This window comes from Parasteatoda tepidariorum, chromosome 8 (genome assembly GCF_982258835.1).
Source record: "Parasteatoda tepidariorum strain Cologne lab strain chromosome 8, Ptep-v5.0, whole genome shotgun sequence".
Classification (NCBI taxonomy): Eukaryota; Metazoa; Arthropoda; class Arachnida; order Araneae; family Theridiidae; genus Parasteatoda; species Parasteatoda tepidariorum.
The window spans coordinates 68,855,222-68,878,514 of record NC_141762.1 but is presented as its reverse complement, the minus strand read 5'-3'; the positions used below and the strand labels follow the sequence as shown (position 1 = coordinate 68,878,514).

The 23,293-nt window shown below is 29.4% G+C and overlaps 2 protein-coding genes across 3 annotated transcripts in view; both read left to right on the top strand.

The window, feature by feature from the left end:
* Positions 1-4,268, top strand: part of LOC107455608 (pancreatic lipase-related protein 2) — a 46,486-nt gene extending 42,218 nt beyond the window's left edge. For both annotated transcript variants that reach the window (XM_087169064.1, XM_087169063.1), the window contains exons 7-8: positions 359-640; positions 2,774-4,268. In XM_087169064.1, the coding sequence (XP_087025190.1) occupies positions 359-640; positions 2,774-2,811 (320 nt within the window). In that variant the 3' untranslated portion in view covers positions 2,812-4,268. The remainder of the gene's footprint in view (positions 1-358; positions 641-2,773) is intronic.
* A 5,816-nt stretch (positions 4,269-10,084) lies between these two features.
* Positions 10,085-21,033, top strand: LOC147806264 (cationic amino acid transporter 4-like). The gene is made up of 4 exons (XM_087169059.1): positions 10,085-10,417; positions 13,894-15,647; positions 17,898-18,006; positions 20,748-21,033. Exons 1-4 carry the CDS (start codon positions 10,384-10,386, stop codon positions 20,942-20,944), a joined length of 2,094 nt encoding a protein of 697 aa, XP_087025185.1. The 5' UTR covers positions 10,085-10,383; the 3' UTR covers positions 20,945-21,033.
* The last annotated feature ends 2,260 nt before the right edge of the window (positions 21,034-23,293 follow it).

The window sequence follows — 23,293 nt, the reverse complement described above, 5'->3', positions numbered from 1 at the left end:
TGCTGGTGCAAATCATTGGAAATTAAATTTTAATAATTAAAATATTACCGCATTCTCCAAAGCTGTATTCTAGCATGAAATAATTCAAATGAAACAAAATTCAAAAAATTCAATTCTTGCAATCAAAATCGAAAAAAGCGAAATTTGAGCAGAATATTTCCATGAAAAATAAGTTCGACGTCTAAATGATTAAATAGATGGAATTTGATTTTTTTTAAAAATCTTTTTTCTTAGGTTTCATTTTGTAGAGATTTCAATATAATATTTTCGTCGAAATTCCCTCCGTACGAAATATCTTAAATCTTTATACAAGTGAAATCAGGAGAAAATTTGATGCATGATTTCTTTTATCTTTCAGCAACTATATCTTTAGTTCCAAGAATCTGCAGTCATATGCATGCAGTGCAGTATTATAAAGCCTCAATTAATCCTAACAAATGTGAAATGGTTGGTGTTCTTTGTCCTGATTATGAGAGCTTTTTATCAGGAGAATGTGACTGTCATCAGCATTTCAAGAATTGTGCTGTCATGGGAATGAATTATGAACAGTACATCAAGATGAACAATGAATCATTAACAGACACTATTGATGGATTTCGAAAGTTCTATTTAAACACAACCATAGCATATCCATATTGTGGTGAGTAGTTAAAACTGCTTGTTGCTCATTTTTGCACGAATACGTTTAAAAATAAATTTTTGTAAAAATTTGATTTTCGTTTAAACGCTGAAACTGAATTAAAACTATGTTTCAAATACAACTTTATATTAAAAATTATCACAAATTCCACTGATTTTAAGTTATCTATTCTAAATAGAATGCATTTGCGGATTAAGAAAAAAGCTGTTTTAAAAACAAACAAATTAATGTTTATTTTAAGTAAGTAATCTTAAGAAGCTGAATCAGTAATATTTTACCAAATTAGAAACTTTATTTGCTTTAGGAACGTATAAATAGGAAATTGTAATCTGCATAATTCAAGCTCTCAAAACAGGCATCCATTTTCAAGACTTGCCAGACCTGAATGCTGTTTTATTTTCTATTCATATATTTTTAAAGTGAATGAAATTTTTAACCTGGTAGGAATGCTCATTTATTCATTTTTTATTTTTATTTTTACGTAGAAAGTTTTTGTGAACCACACGGGTCATGTAGTTTGTCTGTTTTAATAAATTTTAAAATTAACCAAATTTAATTTAATCTTTTTCGTAAAAAGTTAATTCCATTTATATCAGGCGAATTCGTACGAGTTATATTGTACTTTTGTGTTTTAGTACTTCCTGTTGGATCAAAAACCCTCTAATATAACTGTATTGTTAACTGAATTAAGTTTTAAATAAATCTATAATGAGTAATTCCGCAGAAAAAGGTTTTTTTTATGAGAAAATAGAATTTCTTTCTGAGAAATTTCCACAAATAATTCTAAAATTTCTGAAATTTGTCTCCATGTTTTAATTTGTACATGTTTTAATTTCTTGGCTGATTAAGTTTAGGGAAATAATGTCTCAACCCACAGTATTTACTGACTTTTGCGTATGAAAAATTTAGGAAATTTTACAGAGAATACATGAACAGAACTCTTTAATTAAACTAAAAAAAAAAATTCTTGTAATTACAGTTCATCAAACGACATCAAAATGTAACTTTAATGTTAATTACAATAAAATTTGATAATCGGACATTTAACAATAAAATTAAGTACCTGATAAGTTACAGAAATTACTGAAATTTATCAGTAAATAAATTTAAAAAATTATGAAATGACAAAAATTTTGTTCGAAAATCGAATCAGAAGTAATTTCTTAAAATGAATGAAACTTTATAGCACTTTTTTGCGGAACTAAATTTTTGAAATTTTTTTATCCGAGTTTTTATGTTCATTAAGTTTAAAGATTAATATCTAATAACACTATTTATTGATTTTTACGTAAAAAAATATTCATATTAACAGATATTGTAATTATGAGTTAAATTGATGACCTGCTTAAAATCTTTTTTTAATTATTTTTACAGATAATTAATTACATTTATCAGCTTTTACAAATGAATAATTTTGAGCATTAGTCTCTCTTTACATATTTTAAGTACTTTTTGTGAAATCAAAGTATTATTATATAACTACGTTCATTATATAAAAATATAAAGACATTGGTATTCACAACAAGTTGCAAATTAATTCGAATAATTTTATTTTCTTTCATTTGCAAAGCTTAGTAAGAGTAAAATTAAGTATTTGATATAAGTTACACAAGTTCTTAAAAAATAAAATAAAGCAAAAAAAATGAAAAATTTTCCCGAGAAAGTTAAAATGGAAATTTACTTAAAAATTAATACGACTCAGTATTTTTTTACTTCTTTTTGCAAATTTTTGTACAGTGAGTAATATTCTGAATATTCAAAAGGAATATTCTGAATAACCTGTGATTTAATGACTGAATTTTTATGCTATTAAAGACTCAGATTTAATGGCTTCGTGGTAAATAATATGTTAATTAATTAGTGCAGACAATATTTTCAAGTTACGAAATCTGGCACAAAGTAGTTATTAATTAGAATATTTAAGCTTGGGTTCACGAACCAATGAGATTTAGTGTGAGACATTACGATTATTAGATCAATTGTTATTCAGAATGTTGCTTTTTTTCCACACTGTACATTATATACCTTTCATTAACAAGCATTCTTTTCCTTTTGTATAAATGTTTTCGAAATATTTTATTTTAAACTTCCAAATATTTCATATTTATCAATTTATAAATTGTTTCATTTTAGATTACAGTAATGATTTTAGAAATGTCTCAACTTCTTAGAGACGAAATGGATATTTCTTCTTTTAAAGCACTACAGCCTGCTACAGGCCAAGACTATCCCAAGTTGTCTTTGTGATTTGGCAGCAAGGCTCTTCCAGTTTTTCATATTTGCTACATGAAGGAAATTAATATTTATTGCAACAAGACTTTCAGAATGACATGAAACATTGAGTATCTTTTTTTATCGAGTTATGCCATATTCCTTTTTACAAAGGAAAAGACACTTATATACCATGAAATTTTACCGTTTTAGTAGCTTGTTATAAATAGTTACTATTACTTGTATGGCAATTGCTAGTAGTCAGTACCAAGTAACTTCAAAAAAAGAAGTAGCTTGTAGTATTTAGCTACTATTGCTTGTTTAGCAAATAATAGTTGTTATTAACAAGTACCTTCAAAGAAAAAAGTAGCTTGTAGCTACTATTACTTGTATAGGAATTACAACATACATTACAACAAGAAGCATTAAAAAAGAATCCTTGTAAAATGTGTTTTGACTAAGTATTTGTTTGTCTCTAGAACAATAGTTTACAACATTGTATATTTAAAATATTTGTACTTCAAAATGTAATATTTTCACTTGTAATATAGAATATTGCATATTGGCTTAAGTGTTGGAAAGGAAACTGCACAAATCTTATTAAATTAATTGTACCAAGGAAATTGAAAAAAAAGAAGTTAATAATTAACTTATAAATATGCATTGAAAGTTAGATTAGTCAATGAAATTCAAGTAGCACGTCAGTACGTCTTACGCTAAATAAGTAGCTAACATTACATCGCATTCACATAAAGTCAACGCTGCGTGCTTGAAGCACCTTTCACCACATTGACCGCTGCCTCTATCTCTATGTTTGAGGCTTCCGTATCTTGGAAACTATCCATTATTGAACGTTGCGTAAATGAGAATTTTTTCTCAGAATATTTTGAAGAACAACATATTAAATTTTCTGCCTATTTGACAAAGAATTCATTTCCATAAGATTTGTACGGGGTCCTTTTACACTTTTAAATTATATATATGAATAAATTCACTATACATATCGATGAATATCGATATACTTCAATGTCCAGATTTGAACAGCTTCTTTGTTTTGTGAATATATGATACAATGCAATGTGTACAGATTAATAACTTCAACCTATTATGATTATGTAGTATTCCGTATAATATGATATAATATGAAATCTGTATATAATTCATTCTGTATAATATGAATAACATCATTGTATTGTGAATATATGATGAACTGGACGGTGTATATAAGAATAACTTATTTCTATTGTAAATATATGTCACAACTGCACTAGGTATATATGAATAAGCTCACACTCTTGTTAATATGTGACACACTACATTGTGCATATTAAGAATAACTTATATGCGTTGTGAATACATGGTAATAGTTTCTCTGTATTATTACTGCTGTGTACTTTTAAATAAAATTTCAAAATAATGTTTTTTTCCTTATTTTATAAATAGGGCCGATTAAGCAACCTGAATGGATTCAATAAATTGACTCATTCCTCATATATATGAAAATTTAATGCTTCTTAGACCAGCTGTTTCAATTTTTTCCGTCTATCGAACCCAAAATAATCCCATTTTTTTATAGCGGGACTCCGATATCATAAAGTTCTATTGCTAGCAATTTTAAATGCTAATTATTTAATTATAAATAAACATTTAATTATTTTGAAAACATTTAATTATAAAATTTAAAAATATTTGCGAACTTATCATAATTTTTTAGATCGAGAGATTTATTTGAAACTGGTTTCATATTTAAATATTTGCGCCATATATGTCAAAAACACTCAATTCATATTTAAAAATATTTATCGAATTTTTAAAAAAATTTTTATTTAGTCCAATTCAAGAAAAAAAAACAGTTCATATATAAAGCTAACATTAGGATAGACATTTTGCGATTTTTTTTTAATAATTTCTTAGATCAAAGAAACTGGTTTAATATTGAAATATGGGTGTCATATTTGTCGTAAATACCCTTATATATTTAGAAAGATATAAAATTTTTGAAAAATGCCTATTAAGACCAATCTACACAAAAAGCAGTACATATATATATAATGGGATAGACACTGCATTTTTTTTTTTTTTTTTTTTGCATTGTGGGATTTATTTGAAACTTATTTTATATTAAAATTTGACTCTATGTTTAGAAACATTTATAAAAAAAATTTCTGAAAAGATCTATTAATACAACCAACACAATAGCAATACATATAATAACTAATATTAGGAGGGATCAGTTTGAAATTTTTTTATAATTTTTTGCATCATGGGATTCATTTCAAACTGGTCAAAGTGGTTAAAATATCAGGGACATATTTTCCGAAAACCACCATAGATGTTTAAGAATATTTATAATTTTTTTAAAAAAATGTCTCAGTTAGTCTTATAGAGCTAACCTTAGGGTGGGAGCCGTTGTTGCTCAGGGGATAAAGCTTTCGCCTTCCAATGAGGTGAACCGGGTTCGAATCCCTGCGATGGCTGGTCGATACGAATTCCGTTCCCGACTCGCACCGATCACAGTGCTGACGTAAAATATCCTCAGTGGTAGACTGACTGATCATGGGTTAGAGTTCACTTGCTATCAGGCTAACCATAAGAGGTTTTCGTGGTTTTCCACTCCATGTAACGCAAATGCGGGTTAATTCTATCAAAAAATCCTCCAAGGAAGGTAAATTTCTCCCAATACTTAGTCCAGGAGTTCGCTTGTCTTCTGGATAGGGTTCAAAATTACAAGGCTACGGCATTGAATACTAGTAGACGTAAGCCCCAAAATTGGGTCAGCTGTTCAACGACGGTTATAAAATAAAAATAACCTTAAATAAAAAATTTGCAAATTTTTTTATAATTTTTTAGATGGAGAGATTAATTTAAAGCTAGGATAATATTTGTCGAAAATACCCATATATCTTTAGAAATATTTATCGAAGCGATTTGAAACAGTCTTATTTAGACCAATTCACGTTAAAATCAGTTTATAAATATATACGGCTAATGTTAAGATGGTGAATTTACGAATTTTTAATAATTCTTTACTTCGAGGAATTAATTTGAAACTTGTTTCATATTAAACATGGACGTCATATTTTATGAAAACTCTCATATACGGCTGGAAATATTTCTAGAAGATTTCGGAAAAAAATCTTATTTAGTCTCAACTGCACCAAAAGCAAAACATATATTGATAAAATATGGGGAAACTCTTTGAAAATGCTTTATAATTTTTAGCATCACGTCATTCTATTGAAATTTGTTTCAAATTAAAATCTGACTGTCACGCTTTCCGAAAAAACCCATATATGCTTATAAATATTTATAGAACTTTTTTTAGGGAAGAAAATCTATTTACTTCAAAAAGCGATACATATAAGGAGGATAGTTTGCAAGCTTTTTATAATTTTTTTTTGCATTAATATTTTCTTACATACATATTTTCATAGAACATACATATTACATAGAAAATATCTTACAGACATATCTTCTAATAACATTTAGATTGTTTGGAAATGTTTACAGAAATCGTTTTGTGAAAGTCTTTTTTATTCCAATCATCGTAGAATGGAGAAAAAAAAATCTAGAACTAACATTTTTCGAATTTTTTAAAATTTTGTGCGCATTGGATTTATTTCAAACTGGTTTCATATTGAAATGGATATTTATAATTTATGTAAAAAATATTCAATTTTTAAAATAAAGTTCAAAACCTTTCATAGGATCATGAAGTACTATTATAGGATCATGAAGTAGGATCAAGAAACAAAATGAGCATAAACCTGAATTTCAGTGTCCACCACCTTTTAAAATTACGTTCATTCTGAGATAATTTAATTTTAGAATGCTGCTGATTTAATAAATTAGAAGATTTAAACTCAGGATAAAAAAGCTCAATGTTAAATTTTACAAATACTCTAAAAGCTACATTGATAACTACATACATATTTTATTTATACAGGAACTACATTTTAATGAAAAATTAACTACATTTGTTTATTAACTTGCGAGAGGGTTTCAAAATATTTGTATATTTTTTCAGTAAGCAATATTTTAAATTAAATATTCAACATAGTTCGAAACTTAATAAAAACTTCTGTAATTTTTGATATTTCCTTTTCGTTACTCTAATTTTCATTTTAAAATATCAAGAGCTTTTCAGGCATCACTGACTTTGAGTGATATGATAGACATTTAATGAATTAATCAAGTAACTTTATTAATTAATTAATTATATTATTTTCAATTCATAAACAGTTTTCATTGCATTTCGGTAAGTTCCCTGTTTCAGAAATTTTTAACTGTTTCCCTTCAATTTCCGTAAATTATCTACACCTGCAACTTTCTTAATTACTTATTTATTTTATTATTCGCAAGGGACTTGAGAAAATATTAAAAAAAGTCATTAAAAACTTGAGAAAACAGAAAGAGAAACCAGAGTTTTTAATTATTTTAAACAACTGTTTAATTTTAAAAAAAAACAGCCACAGTGATTTTAATAAAGCATATTTTGATATTTTAATGATTTTGTTCGTGCAATTTTGATTTCAAAAGCGGCTGAATTTATAATCCAGTGATTTTATTAGTCGCGATCTCAGTACTATTATATTTAATAAGTTTTCAGTTCTTCTTTTTTTTACTTTCTTTGCATTAACCCAATTATTTTGATTGCCTCACAGTAACTCAAATCTTCTTTATATCATTGGTGTAATGCTATTTTTAGACGCATTAAAAATACCTCTTTTGAAAAACTCTAGTTTTGATTTGTTTGAAGAATGGACTTGTTCCCAAATTCTGAAATTGACAGAAGTTCTTTTCCGTTCTCGTCTGCGGAAAAAAAATCATTCGGAGGACTAGTTAAAAAAAGTGCAGGTTTTGGAATAATACTATAACAACCTAGCGATTCATGGTGTTGCCTAACCTCTACCAGTTGTAACTGGTGAATTGATTAATTACGTCGGTATGAACGTAGTTGGAATAATTTTTATTGAAATTATGTATAATTTAAAACCAATTTTTTTAATTAAATAAATAAAGATACTTATGTTGTTTCCTGTAGAAGGAGCACAAACAAATATTTATAGCAATTTTGTAAACATGTTTTGTTGCAATTTCGTTAGAATTTATTGCAAAGTATGTTTTCATGATCTCAGTTGTTTTCAAAATTAGTGAAATAAAAACTGTTTACATAACGCGAAATATGTGCTAAACTAACAATAGCTTAACGATGCGGCAAATAAAAACATTGTAAAAGCGCAGATTTAATTTCCAGCATTATTAGTATAAGTAGAGTCATTTTATTCATTAACATTTAATTTACGCAAAATATGTCGTGGATATCTTAAATAACCATAATGTCGAAATGTATAATTTACTTTATCAATTTTCTTTCAACTACAAATCTTACCGTAAAAAATTTAGTGTTGGCAATAAATATTATGAAAAGCAGCTCGATTTATGTATGTCTATATATTATATATGTCTGTGTGTGTGTATGTTAAAAGGTTTATATCGGCAATATGACAGATTATTATCATCAAGGTTGTTAGAAACTTCTTTAAAAAAAACCGATTCGGGTTTTTTCAGGGAATGGGTTTTTCCAATTTCGACTGATTTTTTCTTCATTTCTTTTAGTTTTCGTAGTTTAGGAGTAAGTCTTGCTGCATAAATAAATACCATAAATTTCATTCCTCTTTTAAGTACGAAACTTACCATAAAAATTTAGTGTTGCCACGAAAATTATGAAAAGCAGCTCGATTTATATATATATATATATATATATATATATATATATATATATATATATATATATATATATATATATATATATATATATATATATATATATATATATATATATATATATATATATATATATATATATATATAGACTTCATCGAGAAATCGACAGTGTACAACTTTTTTCAACATTCCATTTTTTACAAGAGTTATAAATATAATATAAATGTGAAACAAACACTCTTGTGAAGAAAAAGGAGTAAAAATTTGCAGAAAAAAAAATTATAATGACGTCTAGCCCGCAGGGTAAAGTACTCGAAACAACTGATAATAGGTAACCATTTTTAAAAATTATGCTAGTTTAAGCGAATTAAAATATAAAAATTCCTTTTAAACACCGACATCCATCCTGAGTACTTCTTACCGTACAATCCATTTTTACCAGAACATGTTATGGAACAAAATATCTAATATGCCGTAAATTTTACATTTATTATTGTAATTATTTTAATATCACTGAATCACTCTAATTGCATAAATATCACTGCAAAAATTACAATATAATATTTTACGGTAAAAATGAATTTTGCGGATGATTCTCCGAGAGTGCCGGTTCATACAGTATTTTTATTTAGAATTCTTTATAGTGTACGTAATTGTACTCTCGTTATTAAAAGTCAAATTCTACAAACATAAACTATTTCACTTTAACATTCATAAAATCTTTGAATAATCATTATCTGAATTTCCTTTTATTTTATTTTATAACCGTCGGTGAACAGTCGGCCTAATTTTGAATTTACTTCTACCAACGCTGTAGCCTTGTAATTTTGAATCTAATCCAAAAAACAAGAGAACTCCAGGATCACGTATTGAGAGAAAGTTTGCCTTTTTTGGAGAACTTTTGATTGGAACTAACTTTCATTTCGAGACGAAAACCACTAAAACATGGAGACGAAAACCGCTAAAACATCCCAGGGTTAGTTAGGCAGCAAAGGGACTCTAACCCATGATCTCTACCACTGGGATATTTTACATCAGCACTGCAGTCGGGGCAAGCAGGGGGCAGAATTCCTGTCGACCAGCCGTTGCTAGGATTCGAACCCGTGGACGGCGAACGCTCTATCCCTAAGCTAACGCTAGCTATGGTAAAAGTATTATATATTGCAAGAAAACGCCGTTTGAAGAACATAGCAAGAAATAAAAAACGAAACGAAGTTACACTTAAGAAATTGTTTTTTTTTTTTTTGCAACTAGTTATTGCGCGCATGCTCAAAAAAAAAAACGCTAATTATTTATGTAATCCCTAATATAAACTGATAAAAAATGAAATGTCAGCACATCTTGATAACATAAAGAGAATGTATGGTTAGAAGGAATTTATCATTACAATATAAATCTTTAAGAACACATAGATTTTATTACCTTTTTTATATATTACGACGTAATATGAAAACAGAAATATATTTGTTTTTAAGTAAATATAATCCCAAAATCCAAACAGAACCGCTACTCTTCTACTTTAACACAAATTCAATCCACTTTTATATCAATTACTTAAGCAGTTGTACAAACAATTTAGACATCATGAAACTTGATTCGAATTTTTATCCGAAGGCGTCTGCAGCAATGAAATCTTTCACGCATTATTTCTAATTATATACTTTAAGCATATAATTTAGTATTACAAGCATTTATTAAGTCATTTTATGGATATATATCATGGATAAATTAAGAAGTAAAAAATTAAACACAAGTTCATAAGATCTATTTATCAAAAACATTGGATACCATTATAGTGAAAATCCATGGATATGAGTGGGCATTTAGAAATTGTTACAGGTTCGTATACTTTAACTTACGTAGAAAATTAATTAAGCTTTTTTTAATTTATAAGTGATGTCTTTTGAAAATTATCAATTTTTATTCATAATAAATAATATAGTCTACTATTGTAAAATTTTTATGTTATATATTTGCACTTTAATTGGTTCCAGAAGTAAATAAGAAGTTATTACAATAAGTATTTAGATATTTTTTGGGTACAAATGCTGAATGTTACATACTTCTAATAATTTCCATACTTACACATTAAGAATAAAAAACAGTGAAAACTACTAGAATATGGTAAAATTTACCTTGTTAAAATCTCTATGAGAACACCTAAAAGCTCCGTAATTTTTACCGATGGGCGTCAGTGATGATTTCGGTAAAATTAACAATAAAATATGGTTAGATAAATATGTAACAAATTCGTAGATTTGGTAAATTCAAAAAAGTTTGGTAATTTTATCACGATACCTTGGAGTATAGCATAAAAACTAATCATTCGGTTAAATTTATTTTTCAGTTTTATATTTTTTCTAAATGTGTAGCATTTTATCTTACATTATAGATAAAAACTATAATTCTGAAAAGCAGAATTTCCGGTAAACTGTTACTATAGGAATGGTAAAAATTACAAAATGAATGATTTAAATATCGTATATTTTGATTTTATAAACCTGTTTTTTTTCTTCTTCTTTTTTACAAAAAATGTCATTACTATACGGCACGAAAATTTTATCAGAAATTTTTATGTATATATATACAAATAAATACGTCATAAATATGTACATTATGGATATTTATATTTTGAGCTGATCCAAACATTTCTGATATCATTTGCATGCTATAGATAAAACTAATATTAATAATTAGGTTAAATTAAAATTGAACTACACATACAATAAGTTTAAAATAATGTTTGCTTTCAGTACGAAAAAAATACTTTTTAATATTTAAGATAAAATACTTTTTTTTAATCATAAATATATAAAGAGTATTATTTCGTACTGTAACCACGCATAAATAGAGGCGCTGAGTATTGTAAATCCGTAATGAGTTCTACGATAGATTAAAATATAAGTAAAGAAAATATGTGTAGGTAAAATTTTTATTTGAAATAAATATCAAATAAAATACTAAACCAATGAAATAACTAATATTTAACGAAGCTTAAATATTCCATGGCTGAGATAATTGAAAATTTTCAGTTCATGAATTGTTTCAATTAGTTTAATTCTTTTTTTTTTTTTTTTACAAATAGTCAAAGCCATATTTTGATTAATAAACTCGTGTTTTCACAAGCATTGTTAGAAAAAATTTAAGGCTTAGTATATGATGAGTTTTAAATTTTTTTTATATTTAAGTTCTGGTACACCGAAGTATACAGAATGAAATTTAAAGGAAATATACAGCTAGGTGTAAATTTCGCTTTGCAACTTGCTTTTTTCTTTTCGAGATACGACTTATAATGCGAGCAAATATTAAATCGTAACACCAGAGTTTGCGACACCTATTTTGCTGAATGAATATTCGATTATGATTTATTCATTGATGCTTAAAATATAAGTTCCTCTGTTGTTACTGATTACCCCCCCCCTTTTCTTTTTTTTTCACCACTAGTGTGGCAGAAAAAACCCTAGAGGTGCTCTAGAGTACAAGAGAGAGAGATGTAGATCGGATCGAACAGCAGTTTCGCGATTCATCAATGTCCATTTAAAAAGCTTAACTGTCGAATTTAGGTCAAACAAAGTTTTCCTAGCACGTAGCAAGTGCAAATTGAAACTTGCTTTCCCCGGACACATCCTTGAATGTCTGGAATTTTCCTAGGAAGACAATCTCTTGGGACCAATTATGGTATATAACTTTGCCAGAGAGCTTGGATTCATGGATTCGATATAACTTTGGCTATATTGTAAAAGATTGGAAACAACAAGAATATAAGTTTATCAAAAAAGTAAAATTAATTTTTATATTTTCTCTAAACTCAGAGCGGTTTTTTCTTGTGGAACATTAAACTCTTATAATTCAGCTTGGCTTCACCCTTAATTCCATAAATCATTAATAATAATAAAAAATGATTCATTTACAAATAAGTTGGTAGGTAGGTACTTTATTTACGTCGCACTAGAGCTGCACAATGGGCTATTGGCGACGGTCTAGGAAACATGCCTGGGGATGATCCGAAGACATGCTATCAAAATTTTGATCCTCTGCAGATGGGATTTCTCACCTGTTTCGGTAGCCCGACGACCTGCGCGCGAAGACGAGCACTTTACGACAGAACAGCTTAACGAGGACCTATACCGCTCACTCTCGGTCTCTACTCAGGCTGATTAAAGTGGTCACCCACCCGCTTACTGACCGCAGCCAGTGATGCTTGACTTCGGTGTTCTACTGGGAACCGTGTCTTCACGATCATTTCACTGCGGGACATATACAAATAAGAGAATATAATTTTAAGCATCGTTGAAGAGTTTTGACCGCTTAGATCGGAATTTCAGAGTAACATCAAAAGGAAAAAACGACTACCTCTCTTTTCAATTTCCAGCACCACTGTTCTTTAAGTCATACGTTTGTTTCTCTTTTCCCCATTCCGAGAGATTTTGTCCATTATTTTCGTTACCCACAGAAACCATCTTCTCGACTCAGAATTTTCTATCTTATTTCAAGGAAGAGATGAAAATAATTTTAATAAATTCTGCTGCGTACTATGCTGATTAATCCTCTCGAACTCATATTTACGGTGGTTTGTGTGATTTAATGACTACTGGAACAGATTTTAGATTTTAAATTATTTTTAAAATTCCATACGTAAAGAACTTAGACAATATAGCCGACATCTCTTGAAAGTAGTTAAAATTAAACCAAAATCCTTACGCGTGTACAAAGCCACGTACAACTAGACGGTGAAACAAATTGGTTATTGTGTTGATTGAAACTAATTATGGTATTAGGATTCAAACTCATAATTTACATGGTTCTAATTAATAAACCACATAAAGGTTTATTAATTAGAATATTTAAGTTGGTTGTGCAGAGCATTCGGTGCGGCTATCATTAAAGTTTATGTGTTATACAAGATTATTGTGAAAGCTGACCAAGCTGGTCGCTAAAACGACTAGTATTTTCATAAAATGGTTTATATTAATTCAACTTAATGCTTATTATGGTGTTACACATTTTCATGACGGGTTCGGAGAAGCGATATTAAGACTTAATATTACCTTTCGCATCAGTCTTACTAAGCCAAAATGCACGTTACACAAGTATTATAGTTTCTCATTACTAAAGAAATGAATTAAAAAACAGGTTATTTTTACTTCTACTCCCATTAATAAACCATATAAATTATGAGTTTGGATTAGAATCCTGAGTTTATAAGTGTGAATAATTTATTGACTCTATAAAAAGTGTTTTTTAAGACATTAAAAGTGTTTTTTTTCTAACAAAACGTGATTTTAATACGTGATACTAATAATTTATTTTTGTAGAGGCGGCCCCAGTGTCTAGCGCTCCAGAAGAAGACAGGCGACGATCTTCTAATTTTTCAACTCACATGTCAAGAACTCTAGATGGGGAACGACGACGATCCTCTGATTTTTCAACTATTATGTCTAGAGATCCAGATGGTGACAGAAGATGCTCTGAATTTTCAATTAGAACTTCAGATGGGGACAGAAGACCATCTGATTTTTCAACTCGCATGTCAAGAAGAAAGAGCATAGATTCATCAGCTATTTTGGATACGAACTTGCGACGATGCTTAACAACTCTCGACATCACCTTATTAGCCGTGGGACAAATGATAGGAATGGGTGTTTACGTCATCATAGCTACAGTTGCCAAAAATATTGCAGGCCCTGCCATCATTATTTCATTTCTATTTAGTGGTGTGGCATCATTTCTAAGCGCTCTTTGTTATGCTGAACTTGGTGTTAGATATCCAAAATCTGGTTCCGCGTACTCTTATACGTATTTGGCGCTTGGCGAACTATGGGCTTTTATTGTCGGCTGGAACATGGCACTCGAATATGTCATTGGTGCCGCTGCAACAGCTAGAGCTTGCAGTGCTTACATAGATTCCTTAACGGATGGTTATATTAAAGCTTCAACCATTAATATAACAAAACCTATAAATGAGGCATTTTCGATTGAATACTTAGACTTTTTTGCTGTAGGTCTATTATTACTGGTTGTGATATTTCTTTCGTTTGGTGTTAGAATAACTTCCTATGTAAATAACATATTTTCAGTCATAAGTCTTGCTGTTATTATTGTCATTCTCGGAGTAGGTGCATATTATTCAGACATTAGTAACTGGACCGGACCAACTACAGAGGGATTTATGCCGTATGGATGGTACGGAGTTCTGGGAGCATCTGCTTCCTGTTTTTATGCTTTTGTGGGATTCGACTGCATAGCATCAGCTGCGGAAGAAACCAACACACCCCAAAAAGCAATACCTAGAGCTACAATGATATCAATGGCTATAGCGACTGTTAGTTATGTGGGTGTCTCCATAGTGTTAACTCTAATGGTTAATTACAAAGATTTATCTGGTGATTCCGGACTCCCAGATGCTTTTGGCATGCGTGGAATTTATTGGGCAAAGTATTTGGTTGTTACAGGCGCAATTTGTGGTATGGCAACAGCAATAGTTAGCATAATATTTGCTATGACACGTGTCGTTTATGGCATGGCTGAAGATGGTTTATTGCTAACATTTTGTTCTAAAATTAGCCCCAGAACAAAGACACCTCTTCCTGCCATGTACATATTTGTCTCTCTATCTGGAATTTTGACATTGATTTTAAATATCAATTCTTTGATCGAAATAATGTCGATTGGTGCTCTTATTGCTTACCTTGTTGTGAGTATATCAGTCATTGTCTTGAGATATAAGCCACCTATGATTTTAAAACCTGCTTCGCGGGAATTAGACACTATTACTGAAGATAAAAGAATGTCTTTCACAGATGAGACAGATCCTGCGGGTAGATTGAAGGAAATATTTCGCGTTATGTATATTTTCAGATTTTTTCCACAGCGTATGGCGCAAAAAGCGATAATTGCATTCGTAATTTTTACTTTCTGCCTTTGTGGCTTCACAAGAGGATGTTTAAAGTGGATTTTTGGTGGTCAAGTATGGGCTCTTTTTGTTTTTGTATGTTTACTTCTGTGCGTTATATTGTCCTTGCTTATCATTGTCATGCATCATCAGTCAAATACAGAACTCAGATACAAAGTAAGCATAATGTTTCCTTTTTTAATAAAATTTTTTGAGTATAGTTCAATTGTTACGAAGCTGACCATTTAAGTTGTCATCTTTAGTGTGATGCGAACACGAGTTTTTCATTTTAAAACGTAGCATTCTCTTCGTTAGAATATTATCTTCAGATTTGTTATCCTCTTTTATTTAATAGATTTAAAACTATTAGTTCACGAAATTAAACATTAATGGTCGGTATTATATTATAATCAAGTATTTATTGCTGATTTACATCGCATTTCAAACGTTAATAACTTGAAGTAACGATGTGGCTTGTCCGTTGGCTCGTAATTAGACAAAGTAATAAAATTGTGGCATAAGTCAGGAAACCTTGATGGATAAGTGATGATCCAGGTTTGAATCCTAGCTAAGGTATTCGTATTATGTATTAAGCACATCAAATATCTCTCAGCCAGTATCAAAGCACATAGCTGAATTATTAAAACTGCTAGGAATACCACGTAACTTTGACTCATATCAGATGAACGGCGCCTGATCTTGTACCTCTCTAGTCAAATTTCCACACCACAATTAAGCGAGAGAACCATGAATCAAAAATAAGCACTTTTTAAAAACTTTTCAAGCACTTTACAAAAATTTTCAAGCACTCAAGAAATTCATATTCAATCAATGATATTATTGAAAAACAAAAACTTTTTATGAACAGTTTTAGCGTTAAAAAAAACCCAAAAAGAAACGGACGTAAATCGAAACAATCAGTACTTTCCCACATCACCGAGTGAATTCAACTTGACCCTGAACTCAGAACAAAAGTACCCTTACCCCCTACGTCAAAAAAGTGTTAGAAGTAAAATAAAATAAAGAAGAATAAAATTGAAATAAATTAAAAAGAAAAACATTTAATAAGGATCTGACTCTATCCGAATTGGAGCACTCGGGTTTCAGTTTCGAGTGTGCGCGCATGCGCAAGTCACAACGTGGGTACGACATGAAGTCCGCGTGAATGATTACGTAGCAAACACCCCATTTTTCGTGACATGCATAGGATCCACCAGATATCACTGAAGAAAAAAAAAATTTGTGGAAAAAAAGCACTTTTTAAAAACACCAGCTGAATAAAGCACCTTTAAAAGCTTTTAAAAACGAAATCCCCCCAAAAGCACCTTTAAGTACTTTTTACAAACGCTACGCACCCTGAAATCGCATTTAGCGTGCATGTTAAATTTTACGTGGTTTAATCATCTGAGCGTAATCGGTTTCTAGGATCGAACTCACTATCCTGAGTGCTTCATCATTGGAGTAGGCGATGCCATTACCAACAGAAACAACCGGAGTACCAGTTAAGCGTAGAATTGTCATGAAACTATCCTCAGATGTAAACGTTTTCCCCAATTTCCTGCGGGATAGCCATCGCAATTTTCGTCCTATGGAATGAATGACAAAAAGCCTTCCTGGAAAGCAGTTTAACCGAATAGTTTATTCGGAGTGTTTCTCGATTTTTTAATTGGTTTCAAAATTATGGAAATTAGTAATTATTAAGTATTTTGTAATCTGCAGTTCATCTAGTGAAGCGATGTAGCCCACCTAATAAATTGCGTGACTCAAATACGAGAAAAATTATTTCTTGTTGTCAGTTTAACATGAACGCAGACTTAAAATGTTTAATAGTTGCAAACGCATCTCGATTTAGAGTGGCACGTCTCTAACGGGTTATGATACATGGTTTCATGTCATTAAAATCAACGGAGATATTATCATTTGGCAAGAACATGTCTTCAAATCTTATTAAATAGTTTAGAGATACGTTTTTAACTAAGTTGTGTGCCCTTAAAAGCAAGATCATAACACATAACATTATGATATACTTTTTGGGTATTTTTTTATCATTTTTCTTTTTACATGTTTCAAATTATGCCCCTATCTTTAAACTCAAAATTTTGTTAAATAATTATGTTATGTTTTTGCCGGATTTATAAAGTTTTGCTTTATTGAAAAAAGTAGAACCTTTTAAATAAAGTTAGTTTAATCTTGGTATAGTTTACTCTAACTATGAGTTGTTGCTAAGGAATTGTATGAATAAAAATTGTTTAAGCATTGTTTCTATCTTCAATTTATATGTGCTTAAGCATTTATGGTTTCGATTAAGGAAACAGTACAAACTTTATTGAATTAGTTGCTTCTCTTCCAAATTTTCGTAGTTGAGAAAATGATCAATGATTAATATTTTAAAATAATTTGATAAATGCTTTATTGTTCTTTTTACAGGTACCATTGTTTCCATTAGTACCTGCTTTAAGTATTATTCTAAATGCCATTTTGATAGTTAATTTGCAGTTAATTACATGGGTGAGGCTTCTGGTTTGGATGGTAGTTGGTGAGTAATTGCAAATAATTTTGATTCATTAGCTAAGAGCTCTAACTTGATTGATTGTTTTCATGCACATTTAAATAAGTGTTTCTATTTCATACGATAAAGGTAATCACTAAACAGTAAACTAATCAATATTTTGGAATAATTTTTGTTCCATTATACCATCCTTGAAAGCTTTCGATTAGGCCTAGAGTTACCAAATTTTAGATCTTTAATTATTTAATTTAATTTTATAATAATTTTGATAAGGTTTTAAAAATACTTAAAAAAATTTATTATTTTATTACTATATGTCATAGAAAGATAATTGTCGTCTTGACGTTTCGTGTATTTTTATAGGAAAGAAAAATCTCGACATAATTTTAATAAGCATAGGAATTCCGTAAATCTTAGTTTCTCATTATTAACAAAATTAATGAGACGTTCCAGCGGTATTTACCTGTAATCAATTCAGTTTATTCCATGTTCAACAGTATTCCAAATCTATATCATCATCAGATCTTAAGGAAATCTTTAACAGCCATTCCAAATATTATTCTCGGAAATTACTATGTTTTTGATTTTATTTTTTGTTCAAAATGAAGTCCTTAAAATCAAAAGCTCTTTTATTAAAAAGTAATCGCATGATAATACTTCTTACTTTTGCGAAAAATATTTAATGAGTTTTTAAGTAACCGAAACTTAAATAAGATTTTAAAAACAATACAATCAAGGAAGTTGTAACTTTAATGGGGCAAAGTAATTAAGATTAAATTTTATCCCAATCGAATCGGAAATTAAGCCTATGGAACCGAGTCAGTGTTAGTTTATGCAATGAAAAATATCTTTATATTTAATGAGTTCTAATTTTGATGCAAACATCTACTTACGGTCAAAATATAAAATTATTACGAAGCAATCAGCAGGACGTCGTAAGTAAAGGGTGCAGGGAATAGCACCCTAGTTTCTATAAATATTGGCAATCAAAAATATAATAATAACATTAATACATCATCGCAGATGGAAGAAATTTCTATAAACATTGAAAATTTGTACCACACAGTTATTTAAGTTTTACATGCCGATATCAAGTTCTATTAGTCTTTATAATAGAGATATATGAATCACATTTTTTTGATAACGTATACTTCAAGACATTAAATAATGCAGTGTATTGTGGATGCATTAATTTTGTCACATACTGGTCAATAATTACTGTGTCTTTTAATTATAAAAAAATTAAATTAAAAAAAAACTACTCTTTTGAAAAATTTTAATATTTGGTGTTCGTAATAATGTTTATTAGCCTCTGAAAATTTTATTTTCGAAAATTTATTAATTCAAAAACCAATTCTAATTTAATAAGAAAAAGTGAACGTAATAATAACCCACAAAAATAGCTAAATTTTCTTTTAACTCTTTGCTTATTCTGTAAGTTCTCATAATGGCTAGCATAAATTTAGTGGGAGAAAAAGTAATAATTCAATCAAAGCGTCTTCACACCTAGAAGTTGAATTTAGCTTATTATGATTCGTTTAAATGAATTCAAATATTTAATTCAAGAAGTGAAGCTAATTTGAATTTATGAAACGATCTTATTTGTCTCAGCAACAGGATGTATGTATTTTTTTTCCCAATACACACTTGTTATTCAGGTATCAGTAGGGCAGATTTGTTGGCCATTTAGTTTAGAGACACCTTATAAGGAGGTCAAACGTTACTGTAAGGACAGATAGTACAGAGAATGAAAGAACATCCATGCCTTGTCCAGGATTCGATCCCAGGACCTGTGATGGGAGGTCAGCTCCTTGACCACTACATAGGCCAATCGAGTATGCAAAATAAAAACACTGATTTATTTTAGCGATTATGTTTTAAGGATTTTTATACGCCATCTTAAATTGCAAGAACTTTATTACAATAAAATTAAAGTATATAATAACGTTGAACACGGTAGATAGCAACAAATAATTTTTCGAATGTTCCTTCAGGTGAACAATAAAAATAGAAATATTGGAATTGAGATTCATACACAAAACACCGGAAGAGATTAAGTGTATGTCACTTCCGTGCGTACCTGTGGTTCATAAACTAGTTCCGTCATGTACGACAAGTCCTCTCATGCTCTTTCTAAACGATGCCAATCAATTCAGTGCCAAAATGTGCAATTATTTTTAAAAATTAACTTTTTTTCTTCCTAATCAACGATGAGTACGAAACTAACATGGAAAATCTGTTTCGCACAGCCCATAAAAAGAAATTAAAAAGAAAACTGCCTAGAAAGATTTTTTGCAATATTTCAGCTACTTTTCAACATTAAAAAAATTGAAACTTTTGTCCTACCACGCTATATGTTCTGTTCATAGGATATGTTATCGAATATCAGAATTCTGCCGAGCTGCAAGTCACTGGGAGCAAGATCGGAAGGTGGATAGTAAAATTCCTTCTGTAGCAGATTTTTTTCGTCATGAAACAAGACAGTTATCCTATACCGTCTCCATCTTCTTTTGCTCCTGAACAAATCTGTCCATACATCACTTTCCCGCGGACAGCAGACTTGTATCTTAATGGACTACAAAAACTTATGAGAAGTATTACAGTTCCAGTGACTTTTATGATGAGAAGTAGCTGAAATATTGATGCATATTTTGCAATAAATCTTTCCAGGAAATTATGGTTTCTTTCTCTAGGCCATCGGAAACTTAACTTCTAGATGGCCCTTATAATTCTTTCGGTAGTGGAATCTAAACATGTTATTCTTTCAGGTCTTGCACTTTATTTCACGTATGGCATGGAACACAGCAAACTAGATCAAGCGATGCAAACATTGAGATCTTGGGTACCAAATCAAGCGAATCTCCCAGGCCGGTCTAATTTTACCAAAAGAGCAAGAAATCAACCAAGACCTTCTCAAGAAGGTCTTTTCGATAATCCCTTACCAGAAACCATAATTAAAGAATAATTATTTATTGTAAAAGATCTTTATGCCATTTAAAAAATTTTAAATGCTCTTATGTATCTATATAATAAATATATGTACTACTTCAGTAACATTTTTTGAGTTTGTAGTGAACTGTATTTTAAACTATTATTAAGTATACTGTAATGTATTGAAATACAGCATATTTTTTGACGAACCGTTATTTATGTTTATAAAATGAATGAAATGTGTGATTTAAACAAAGAGAAAAAAAATTCCGTTAAAATTTCCGCAATGTATGACACATTTCTGGTTAAAAAATACATAATTCTGGTTTAAAAAATTATATGAATGGTATTCTAACTATTCATTTGGTAATTTTTTCGTTAATGTATTAAGGGTTTACCGACAATTCTGTTTTTCAAAACTATAGCTCTTACTAACACACATTTAGTAAAAAATACAGAACTGGAGAGTAAATTTAACCAAATAAAATGCTTTTTACATGATACGGAGTCATGATAAAATTATCGAATTTTATTACAATTACCAAATTTTAACTCGCATTTAAAACTATACTTTATTGTTAATTTTACTAAAATAATTATCAAAGAGTAACGGTAAAAATTACAAGCATTTTGGTATTCCCATGGAGCAAGAACCATATTATTAATTTACCATATTATAGTAGTTATGACTATACTTTTTTTAAGTGTATCAGTGTAATTGAAGTTTGGTGAGTAATCAGAGCAAAATCTATCAGGAAAAAAAACATATCGGAAATTACTTCTTTTAGTGCTTACGAAAGATTATTTTTTAAAATTGAATTTTTTCTGAATTTTAAATATTTTTTCTCAATAAGAGGGGTTGTTGTGTTTTACCTCACCTTTGACAAAAAAACAAATTACGATCTTATGGGGGCGTAACATTTTAGCAATCCCTGTACTAGCAAAGCAGATAACTCTGAATGTACATGAAGTTATTTAAGTGTATTACTAACTAAATAATAAAATAATTAGCAAGATATTTATGAAAAAAAATTTGTAATACGAATAATACGATACTAATTAGAGCATCCTTTTTTCTTTTCCTTACCTGCTGGAAAGCAGGGGCGTCAGGATACGAGATCAAAATCATTGTGATCCCCAAAAAATTTTCCTTTTTCATCAATTTTGCACATTTTTTCTGAAATCGGTAATTGTAACAATTAGGGAAACACGAGAGGTTCGACACATTTTTTATAATAACACAAAGAAAAATTTTGCTTCATAAAGTTTCACAAAGAAAAAATTTTGAAGTTGACATAAATTAATAGCTTATAAATCGATACCTGTTTGCATTATTTTCTTTTACTATTATAAACTGCACTTTCTATCAATGATTTTTCAAGAGTGAACAAATTCGATGGCTTGGTTCAATGGAGGTTTGACTCATATGGGCTTCAAAAATTTATTAAAATTTTTAAAGCAAGAATTAATCATCTAAAGAAATGTTACATGCAATAATTGCATCAAAAAGTGTATTTATTTACTGGTGAAAAAATAACAAGTCTGAATTTAAATTGTTAAATGAATTTAGTTTATGTTAGTAAACTAAACTAGATAAAGACAATACTTTTATTTTTTTATTGGTTTCAGGTTTTTTTTTCTTAATAATTTGCAAAATCTTCGTTATTTTATTACTTTCTTTTAAGTTGTGCCTCTTTTTGATTTCACTTTAGGACAAAAAGGGATGATAAATAAATGTAAATAACGTTAAATAAGGGATAGTCATTTACAGGCAAATAGCGTGTTGATTTTTATTAGTTTTTATACGGATGACAGCCAGAGATACTGTATTTTCTATGTTTAGTTATGCTGATAGAATGTGGTTTTTATGATATCTAGAGGCATTTCATAACGTTTCAACAATTTCCATTGGTTGATTTCACACAATTAAATTTTTTTGTCGAAAGCTTTTAATGTCTAGTTAGCAATATTAAACATTTTAGTGAGGTGCTAACTATAAGCTATTTTAGAATTTGGTAACTTCTTTAATGAAAAAGTCACATTGTTGTTTTTATTTCCAACTCAAAATTATAAAGTAATAGAAGTTTATTAAGAATTCACAAACGCTTTACTTTACAATGATAAATGTATGCTTGAAGTAAAAACAGTTTCAGTGACTAAATTTTGCACAGTTTTAAACGCTTTTGTATAATGTAACTGTTTTTTTTCTAATGCAAAATAACAAAGTTATAGAAGTTTATTAAGAGTTATTCATTTCACCAAGCTTTTACTGTACTGTAATAAATGTATTCATAAAGTAAAAATAGTTTCAGTGGTGGCTAAATTTTGCGCATTTTGAAATAACTTTAACAATTTATTTCTAAAGCAAAATAATAAAGTAATA